The sequence below is a fragment of the Cyclopterus lumpus genome, chromosome 10 (genome assembly GCF_009769545.1).
Source record: "Cyclopterus lumpus isolate fCycLum1 chromosome 10, fCycLum1.pri, whole genome shotgun sequence".
In the NCBI taxonomy this organism is placed as follows: Eukaryota; Metazoa; Chordata; class Actinopteri; order Perciformes; family Cyclopteridae; genus Cyclopterus; species Cyclopterus lumpus.
The window spans coordinates 18,657,278-18,667,908 of NC_046975.1; the positions used below are offsets into that span (position 1 = coordinate 18,657,278).

General features: G+C 42.0%; 1 protein-coding gene across 3 annotated transcripts; it reads right to left on the bottom strand.

Annotated features, from left to right (window-relative positions):
• Positions 1–787: 787 nt before the first annotated feature.
• Positions 788–9,254, bottom strand: gsr (glutathione reductase). Of its 3 annotated transcripts, XM_034543174.1 has the most exons (13): positions 8,850–9,254; positions 8,267–8,441; positions 7,686–7,712; positions 7,472–7,560; positions 6,413–6,482; positions 6,102–6,249; positions 5,672–5,726; positions 5,489–5,588; positions 5,135–5,389; positions 3,117–3,228; positions 2,376–2,507; positions 2,122–2,255; positions 788–1,408 (listed from the first exon to the last, which is right to left on the bottom strand). In XM_034543174.1, the coding sequence occupies exons 1-13, from the start codon at positions 8,903–8,905 to the stop codon at positions 1,259–1,261; spliced, it is 1,503 nt and encodes a 500-aa protein (XP_034399065.1). In that variant the 5' UTR covers positions 8,906–9,254; the 3' UTR covers positions 788–1,258. The 3 variants fall into 3 exon arrangements, with proteins under 3 accessions (XP_034399065.1, XP_034399064.1, XP_034399066.1); XM_034543173.1 differs by lacking the exon at positions 8,850–9,254 and having other exon boundaries at positions 8,267–8,623; XM_034543175.1 differs by lacking the exon at positions 8,850–9,254 and having other exon boundaries at positions 8,275–8,375.
• Between the last annotated feature and the right edge of the window lie 1,377 nt (positions 9,255–10,631).

Genomic DNA, 10,631 nt, shown 5'->3' on the forward strand with positions numbered 1-10,631 from the left:
AAAACTAAATCATATTCTGTTCCAAAGAAAAGTTAAATATGTGTTATGACTATCCGGTTGATGAAATATTAAGTTAGGTAAAACAGTAAATACAACAATATAATCGTTTACATGAGTCCTGCACTATACATCTTATTGTAGTAAAAGTACCTAAGTGTCAGCAAAATCCACAATAAGTACCAAAAGTAATAATACTCATTATGCAGCGGAATGGACTCAAACATGAATGATTTATTAACATCTAAACACAATTGTATTCTTTGTAAATGGTTACTTTTATATTGTGTAAGAACGTTTAATCTTAGTTATATGTATATTATATATTTTTATGTAAATATCACTTTTAACTGTTAAACATCTAATAACTTTTGCTGTTAAAGAAATGTAGTATATAATAGTATTAACTGTTTACGAGCACAATATAAAGTCAGATCATGGAAATATATCCACCACACTATTGCCTCTGGGCAGTATGCATGTATAGTTTGTGTCACTACACATAACATACTGTACGACTAAGTAGAAGGGTAATCATTCTGCATTTTTTTGTGAAGAAATTATGTGCTGAAATGCAACATTTTTATCACCCATGTTGAGAGAGAGTCTCATGAGAAGGAACGCAGCTCTCTTAGTCCAAACATTAACAGAAGTTTATTAATTTCTCTACCCACACCGATTGTAAACACAGACAGGGAGGGGCACCGGTGGGGATGAGTGATAAAACTCAGCACCAAAATAAAAAATACTTAGTTGTAGTCACAGAATGAAGAGATGGAAATCACAACAGTTAAGGAAAAAAAACTAGTATTTATTGAATCTTTAGAACAGTACAGTAGATATGTTATGGCCTTTCATTAGTAGTAAATATGTGCGTAGCAGTGTTTGTAATCATTAGACAAACGACTAACAGATCACACACACACACACACACACACATACACTGGGAGAGGTCTTTGTGTTTACCAAATGCAATCAACTGACAACAATACCTGCAGATCCATCACTTCCATTTCACGATTATTAAAAATGGAATCCAGAATATTCAATCAATAATCAAGACCTACAGTACAGTTTAAGAAGGCCATAACTCGTTCTTGGTCCATTTTGGAAAAAAAAGTTAGAAAAGATGAAAGACTGCGCACAAATAATGTCACTTAAATGAGAGAAAATGCAAGTATGTCGTTGTAGAAAGCGAGTGGTGAAGCTGATGCGAGAGCGACTCCTGGTGCGCTCGTCTGGGTTGCTGGCGGTAGAAAGACTAACGCATCGTGACAAACTCCTCGGACGAGGTGGGGTGAATGGCGACAGTCTTGTCGAAGTCTGCTTTGGTGGCGCCCATTTTGATGGCCACAGCGAAGCCCTGCAGCATCTCATCACAGCCCAGGCCCTGCATGTGCAGGCCCACCACCTGAGGAAAAGAGACACGTCAGCCTTTGGAAATCAATGCAGTCGTTAGTGTTTACAAGAGACTCAAAATAAGGACACGCACACACACACACAAAGGTTGTGCACTGGAATTGAGTTTTAAGAATTTAAAGTGATCTACGTCTACTTAAGTAAGCAGACTTCCTACATTTACCAAAATGTCTTTCCAGAATGTGCAGAGATTGGGTGTGAACATGTTGTCAGCTGCAGCTTAAACAGCATGTGAAGGTGGAGAAAACCATCGTGATTTAAAAATAGTCAGAGCAGGAGAGTTAATCCTGGTTAGGGATCGGCATCTCATCGATGCATTTCTCTGATTACAGTATTGGTGCACGGAGACAGACGCCTTCTTCTTGTCTACGTCTGGTTTAGGGGAAGGAAACAAAGTATACCAAACAAGAACTTGGTCCTGAATTTAAACTTATTAATAGCTGTTGGCTTATTATTGCCATCCACTTGAGTGCCTGGAATAAGGAGTTTAACCAGAAACTACCTAAAGATGAAGGCAGGTGTTTTTCCTGTTGAAATCGTTTAGAGGATGAAAAGTGTATATCAAGTGAAAGCGGTGACTTGTACCATAACAAACAAGGACAAAGAGTTAATATTGTTTTGATTAATAACTATAATAACCGTCACAATAATTGGAATAACTTGAATAAATAATTCTGTATTCAACCCCCTTTAAATGACTCCTACCTTCTCCTCCTTGCCCTCACACACCAGCTTCATGATGCACTGAGTCTTCCTGCTCGTGATGGCATGATACATCGGAGTGAAAGAAGTCTTGTAGATCTTCACGTTCTCCTTTCCTCTCAGTTGAATGGCCTCCTCTGGGACAGGAACACAAGTTAGGCATTTTGAAATCGACTACAACCGATGAAAAACACTGAACGTACAGGCAAAGTCCATCCTGTGAAAGTTGAACCTTTAACTGTGAAACTACCGCTCACCTTCTGTGAGGCCCATTGTTCCAATCGGGGGGTGGCTGAACACCACGGTGGGGATACTCGAGTAGTCCAACTTGGAGTCCTTCTTGCCCTCAAACAGTCTGTGGGCCAGCTTTCTGCCTGCAGCTATGGCAACTGCCCCGACATGATACGACCTAACATCAGTCAACATCCTGACTAAATAGTTCAGGTAAAACGCTTCATTCCGAAACCAGAAAAACAAGTCCAAAGCAGCACTGCACCTACTTCTACGGTGCCTGGAGCAGGGAAAAGTACACAGAAACGTGATATGATCATCTATAATAGATGCACCACAGACATGTGCAGGACAATGACACATTTTTATCAATGAGTCAGCAGTGACGTCTGCTACCTTATGCCGTGTTTAAAGATATAAAAGGTGTAGTTCTTAGTGGACAAATCATGGTCTGAATTTATATTATAAGTGCACTTATTTTAAGCCTCTTGTATTTAAATATGATTTTGATCTAAAAGCGGCACTAAATATTAAATATATCGAGTCCTCAACTGTTCAAACAAAATGACCGTAACTGAAAACCTCGAAAAATGTTGCCCGATACTAAAATACCGTTTCTGCATAAAAAAACAATTGTAAAGATCTTCGACATGGACACTACTGAAGCCTCGAGTCCATCCGCCTTGCAACGACCGCACTGGCCAAGCGAGAGCGTAAACACGGCCGGATAGTGTTCATCTCCAGCAAAGTGATTCAAGTCATCCTACCAGGGGTGAGAAGAGCTTTGCCACAGACGTCCCCGACAGCGTAGATCCCCGGTCTGCTGGTGTTCTGGAACTCATCCACGACGATGTGGCCTCTTCCATCCGTGTCCAAACCCTGCAAACACAGAGAGAATATTGTTACGTCATTACGAATGAGCTAAAACATCACATTTTAGCTACGGAAGTGTTTTTCTCTCAGTTCCTTTCGAAAGCTCCGTCGGGATTACTATGGGGAAAGTTACGGTATGTTTTGGTCCTTTCGGTTCTCTCCGTTAGTAATCGCAAGCCGAGCTGCAGACGGAGGGAGCGACAACGTTTTGTTTCCATCTACAGCAAGAAAACAATGACTCCTCCTTTTGCAGCGGCTCGGAGCATCACGTGTAAACCAGAAAACACAGAGCAGGGGCAACAGAGTGCGGTTTCACATTATTAAGTGTCAACAAAGACACATCTCTGCAAACCGGTCACGAACACCAACTAAGATGACGACAGCACAGTCAAACATCATTTATCGGTTTTATTTCCTTTAGTTTGATGTTTTCTAAATACAAGTTAGTGGTTCCCTGAGTGTTGAGCTGCTGCTTTGATGTTTCACTCACACTCTCCGTCCTATTAAAGGTTAGACAATAAAGACGAGCTGGAACATATCAATGTTTGATATCAATTAGGGACAAAAACATCCATTAAACTCTCCCAGTGTTCCTGTATGTTGAAGTACTTTAAATACAAAAGGAAGACTGACCGTAATTTATTTGTCTGTTAATTCTGAGCTAACGAGACGTTAACTCTTCACGTCTAACAAACAACATGACAAAGACTGCTCGGTGACTGTTGTCTAGTCTTGCTCCTGGATTATCCCTAATCGTTGACATAAGAGGATCCCGTGTCTGGTTTATTTTGGGCCCTTATTATCAAAAAAGGTGTGACATTAAGAGACTAAATAATAATCTGCACTGCTGCTATAATCTAAGAGGCCAGTTGAGCAGCTAAAATGAGGGTGACACAAGGAAAACTGAGCCAAAGACTGATTCATTCCCTTTGCGGACAGATGGTGACAAGCGACAAATCATCCGTTACCATTTTATTGATGGCCTTGTGTGAGTGTTTTGCATTGTTTGCAGCGGCAAAAAGAAATGAATCGCCTCAATAAGGAGAATAGAGATGTTAAATGATTTTGTCTGTCCAGGAACATCTGCCTATGATGTCATTCACGCACTCATTCTCTCCCGACTCGGCTACTGCAACTCCCTTCTTTCCGGCATAAATCAAAAATCCATCTCCCGCCTCCAACTAGTCCAGAGTGCAGCAGCTCGGCTTCTGACTGGTTCTAACAGACGGCTTCACATGACTCCAGTCCTGGCCTCTCTCCACTGGCTCCCTGTTCGTTTTAGAATTGATTTGAAGATTTTGCTGCTCACTTTTAAAACACGCCTGGGTCTGGCCCCAAGCTACATCATTGAAATGTTAGCCCCATATGAGCCAGCTCGCAGCCTTAGATCCTCCGGCGGGGCCCTTCAAGGCCCTTCAAGGCCCTTCAAGGCCCTTCTGGCCGTTCCAAAGTCAAGGCTTAAATCAAAGGGTGACCGTGCTTTTGCCATCAGAGCCCCTCGACTTTGGAACGACCTACCTGAGGGGATAAGACTAGCAGAATCAGTAGCTTGTTTTAAATCACTTCTTAAAACCGATTTTTATAGAACTGTATAGAATTTTCAAGTGATGTCGTCCTTTTATGCAGTTTCCCCTTGTTTCCCCTATTTTAGTTTGTCTGTTCTGCTTTATTTTGTATTTGTATTTTTCTATTCCTCTATTGTGTTCATTGCCTGTATGGCATTGTCTCCTTTGCCTCCTGTATTTTCTGAAATGTTTACTTGTATTGATGTTATGTTTTGCCTTGCTTCTATGTAGAGCACTTTGTAAACCTTGTTTTTAAAAGGTGCTATATAAATAAAGTTATTATTATTAATATGATATCCTCGGCACATTTCAGCATCCAGTTTACATTAACATAAGCAGATCGTTACCATGGCGCCGATGTTCAGCCCAGAAGTGTTGGGCTGCCTGCCGATGGCCCAGAGGAGGCAGTCCACTTCCTGGATGGTGCTGATCTTCTCCTCGCCGTTCTTCTTCTCTGGGTCTTTGGTGACGAGCGTCACCTCCAGTCCACTTTCCGTTTTACACACAGACGTCACCTGAGAATTCTTCCACAGGTCCACACCAGAGTTGTGCAGCTCTTTGGTGCAGTTTGTGCTTATGAAGCTGTCGAAGTTCCTCAAAACCTACACAGAGAGTTTGAGTTACATGTATCTGCATTACTGCACACTTTTGAAAAAGTCAGAATTTTTGCATTTTTAGTTGTGATTCTGTGGGTTTCTTACTCCCGCATGTCGAATGATGAGGGATGTTTTGGACCCCAGGGTGGAAAGGATGCCTGCCATCTCCACTGCAATATAACCGGCACCTACAATCACGGTGCGCCTGTTGGGGGAGAACAAAACCTTTGATTCTAGACCCAAACTTTACACACTATAAACACTAAAGAGATTATATGATAAGCTTACTTTGGCAGAGTTTCAAGTTCAAAAAAGCCATCACTGGTTATGCCCAGACTTCCCCCTGAAGTTATCAATAAACACAACATATTTGCATAAATAAACATGTTATTTGTATTTGTATTTCATATACTTTTGGATGAATAGATTAAAATCAGGGGTAGGCAACTTCAGGTATACATGGTAACTTAAACATGCGGGAAAATGTAACTGCAATAAATGTGGGGGAACATTTTTTAAAAGAATGCTGAAGTGCCTTATTGGCAGTTAAGCGGACGGTTATTACATTTTTAATTGATTTCGTCTTGAAACACTGAATAACAATAAATTCTAAAAATGCCATTTCTTATCAAAAAGGTTGCCGACCCCTGGATTAAATTAAACAAACTTTTTTAAATTTTTTTATAAAAAAGGTAAGACCTGAGCACATCACTCTTACCTGGAATTTCCGCATCACTCATAACAGTAGGCTGCCCTCCGGTGGCGATGAGGATGTGAGGCGCTGTATATTTTCTTCCATTGACCTCCACAGTCGGCTCGGGATCATCTGTAAACCTCGCAAGACCTTGAATAGTTTGGATTTTGCCCTGAAATGGATCAGTTGTCATTATTTCTTCCGCAATAACGTTCTTCTTTAGAACGAAATAAACAAACAAAACAAGTCAAATAATTCTTTATCCAGTGAAAACATTTGAGTCATTATGTTAACCTAGAGTTGTGTTTGGAAAGAGGATATAAATGTGAACTTACTTTGTCAAGGTTGTTGCGGTAAATGCGATTTAAGTGACTAACATAAGCATCCCTTTTGGCCTTGAGAGCTCTGCAAACACAGGAAATGATCAAAAGGTAAGAGGTTGTTTGTTTGTTTGTTTACCAAACATTCATTCAAGACAGGCTAACGTTCAGATGATGAACGCAACTCGAACAATATTTAAAAATCATGAAGAAAAAAAAAGTATAGAGCATCTACTTCAATAAAGGCTCAGAAAGAGACCACGACCCCTTCACATGGTACACACACACACACACACACACACACACACTATGAGGAACCTCGGTCACAGGAAAAGAAACTATGTGCTGGGGTATTCATACCTATGAGACATGTACACATGTTGTGCTAGATTTAAAACATATATATTTAGTGGGGTGGTCAGATGAATGTTTGACATCAGTCCATCAAGTTTTGAAATACACTTCTCGTGAGACTCAAACCTGGGTTAGTCAACCAACAGCTGTTTAGCTGTTGTGTGTCTCCATTATCATAAACACTGGTGTTGCGTTACGATACTTCTGTTTACATTTGCATATATGTGATAACCTTGCGCAGATAAGCAAGTACACACTAAGAGTATGAATGGTAATCTGATGGGCTTTACATTTTTAAATGGATCCTGTTGCTGCAACACACACAGGATGGACAAAATAACTCAAACGCAACACAACAACACAAACTACAGCCTACAATATAACTAACATATTCTGATAGTTTCAGAAACGGTAAAACTTTTAGATAAACCCATCACTGACCTCCCAGCCCTGATGCATGTATTGTTTTGTTACCCTGACTAATGTTTCCTGGCGTTGCAGGCAGCCACTCCTTCCTTATATTTGACTGTCACCCTGACTGTCATCAACAAAAGACCCAGAAGTGGGCTGAAGTGAAGCAACAAAAGACACAACGACAGACGGAGAAGGTGTGCTATGAAACGGATACCTCTTTGTTCGAGGAACTGCCGTTGCAGATTTCAAAAGAGCTCATTGTAGTTGCGCAAAACAAAGTGGGGAAAAAAAGACACTGAAACTTACTCCCAACTGAAACGAACATGTCCAACGTCGAAGCCGTAATCGCTGTGATCGTGGAGATACTCGGCATGAACTGCTGCATTCCACATAACCTGTAAAAGGCACAGGGTCAGACAGTGTGGGATTTTATTTCAACAAAAATGATGATGGTGATGATGATGATGCCTTTGGAGTTCAAACTCAGCCGGTTGCAACAAGAAGAGAAAGAGAAGTGTACCTTCTTTGGGACACAGCCGACATTGACCTGAAACACATTCAAACAGAGCAAATTAGTTCAACGGCGGCTCGATGAGAATAAGAACAAATGTATATCAACTTAATTTAAACAGGATCTAGAAAACATATTCTACAAATATCCCTCGCTATATGGTTTGTGTGTGAAGCTTATTTCCTTATTTATTACCAACACTTGGGAAACTAATCGGACTAACTGTGTCACCTTTGTGCCATTACAATGAGATGTTATCATCAAATTCCCATCCAGATCCAATGAGAAGTCAAAGTAAGGGGGTGAACACAATAATGTGAACACCCGTGTGTGTAACGCCTTCCATTACAATAGCCTCGCAACAATATAAAAACTAAAGCATTATAAAGCCCTTATGCATTGTGTCTATTTCTATTCAAAAGACGGGCTCAATGAGGGGTGGTGTTTCCACCCCGTCCTGTGTTGGAAAACACAAAACGCGTCCACAAAAGGAGTCCGGAGGCTTCGCAGTGAACCTGGCAACCAGAGGCGACGCCGCACGGCAACTCGGGAACGGGGGCAACAACAGTGGGGTTTTCTTGTTTACTCACGCAGGTACCTCCGAGTCTGTGACTCTCGATCACGGCGGTGGCCGCTCCGAGCTCCGACGCCCTCCGAGCCCCGGCCAGACCTCCGGACCCGCCGCCGATCACCAGCAAGTCGAACCGGGTCGCCTCCGTCTCCGCCGTGTGTGAGGCCATGCTGCGGCGGATGAGAGCTCCGTGTCTGCGGGGATTACGAAGAAGAGTTGCTTCCTTGACGCCGAACCAGGAGGGAGCTCGCGTCCGGGTTAGACGCGTCAGTGTTGCCATAACCAGGAAGCTCGCGGGGCGCGCGCGTGGGACAAACGACGGGGCAGTGGGCGGGTCAAGAGAAAGCCACTGACTGCTGTGTCATTATGAATCGCTAAAAAAGCCACTGACTGCTGTGTCATTATGAATCGCAAACAATGGTGTGTAAATCCCAGAAACGTTGTTTTCAAAATAGTCACGGTGATCCTCGCGTGAGCTACGGGACGGGTGGTTACAACAACGGGACGTAAATCAACGCTAATTCTGCAGCGAGAATATACGTTTGATGATTTAATTACACGTTATGTTGACCTGTTAGTGTGCGTCGCAGAGATTTACTCACCTCGGTAATGCCAGGGACACAGTAGGAAACAGTCTGCGGAGGCTTGTAGACAGCATGACTTATTCTTTTGTGGTCATTTTAAAGAGAAACATCCACCACGTGCCGTTGTTTATCTCTCAACTGGTAGTTCATTATAGCGTAACAACACAGCGGCGTTGAACACTTCCTGTGTCACCGGGTGAACTGGAGATAAAACTACGCAGACTACACAAATTCATCCTGCGATGTTGGAGGTCGTCGTGGTTGAAAGGTGTGAAAAAACGAAAAGTTTTAGCGCACGTTTTTTTAGGCATATTTAGAAACTAGCGTAAATAATCGCCGTGTTTAAATGAGAGTTGCGTAGCATTTCTTCTAGAATAGCGCAGGGCTACGCTACGCACAACTCGCCAGCTGTAAAGAAGAAAAAAAACGTCAACTTCCGGTAACGGCTTTCACAATAAAGCTTTCCTCTCGTAAACAGTCAGAATCCGGTTTATGGCCAAGCAGGTTTTCACATACAAGGGATTTGTTTGTGTATTCGTGAACATAATATAAATAATAAAAGCCTGTAAATCAAGAAACACACATTTAGACTAAAAAAAAGTATAGTACAATTATGGAAAAATGCAGTTTTTAGAAGTGGTCGTTGTGGGTGGTAGAAATGTGCAAATTTGATTGACTGTTAGATAGATATGTATTATATCTATCTATATAATATATATATAGATACTGTATATAGATAGATATGTATTATACATATATATTTTATATCTTCTCCTTTCTGTCTGCCGAGGGAATTTAGAGCGAATCTGCTAGTCGTTGTTTACATCCCTCCCACCCCCAACAACAGTGACAGAAATGCAGCACTTTGTGAACTGTATCAGGCCATCAGTGAAATGCCACGGCAAAGCAAAACAGGAATACAAAAACAAGATGACCTGTCACTTTAAAGACAGCAGAGATACACAGAGCCTGTGGCAGGGCATTCAGACCCTTACGGACTATAAACCCGTGCCACCAGACCTGCAACATCTCTCTGCTAAACCACCTCAACAGCTTCTTTGCAAGATTTGAAACCCAAAACAGCACGTATCCATACAAGACTCCGCCCCCTCCCCACGATCAGGCTCTGTGCCTGTCTGCTGCCAGTGTGAAGAGGACATTCTCCACTATCAACACCCACAAGGCAGCAGGTCCAGACAACATCCCTGATCGTGCGCAGAGGAGCTTATGGATGTCTTTAGGGATATCTTTAATACTTCTCTGAAGCAAACTGTTGTTCCATCATGCTTCAAGGCCAACATCATCAAACCTGTGCCAAACAAGTCCACTCCGTCCTGCTTTAAAGACTATCGTCCGGTGGCACTGACCCCCATTATCATGAAGTGCTTTGAAAGGCTAGTCATGTCACATATCAAATCCAATCTTCCCCCCCACCCTGGACCCTTTCCAGTTTGCATACCGTGCCAAACGGTCCACGGAGGATGCAATCTGCTCTGCTCTCCACCCAGCCACACAAATGACTCATATGTGAGTTGATAGACTTTAGTTATCTCCTTTAAATACAGAATGATAGTTTTTCTTAATATATATGTTGTTTCAATGTTTTTTATTATTATTATCTACTTTATAGCACTTTATTATCTGTATTCACTGTATATGTTGGACTGGAGAGAAACGTGTTTTCAACTCTTTTGACAATAAAGCTGACTTTGGCTTTGACTTATATATACATACACAGTGCCGTAACGGAAACACATGAGGCCCCCCTGCAGAATAACCCTGAGAGGGCCCCCCCCCTCC

Excerpts from the sequence above, each read along its gene's own strand:
- gsr (XM_034543173.1), bottom strand. The coding sequence starts at position 8,527 with ATGGCAACACTGACGCGTCTAACCCGGACGCGAGCTCCCTCCTGGTTC. Across the intron at positions 5,589-5,671 it reads GAACTTGAAACTCTGCCAAA|GCGCACCGTGATTGTAGGTG; the intron begins GTAAGCTTATCA and ends CTCCCCCAACAG. Across the intron at positions 1,409-2,121 it reads GTGAGGGCAAGGAGGAGAAG|GTGGTGGGCCTGCACATGCA; the intron begins GTAGGAGTCATT and ends TCTTTTCCTCAG.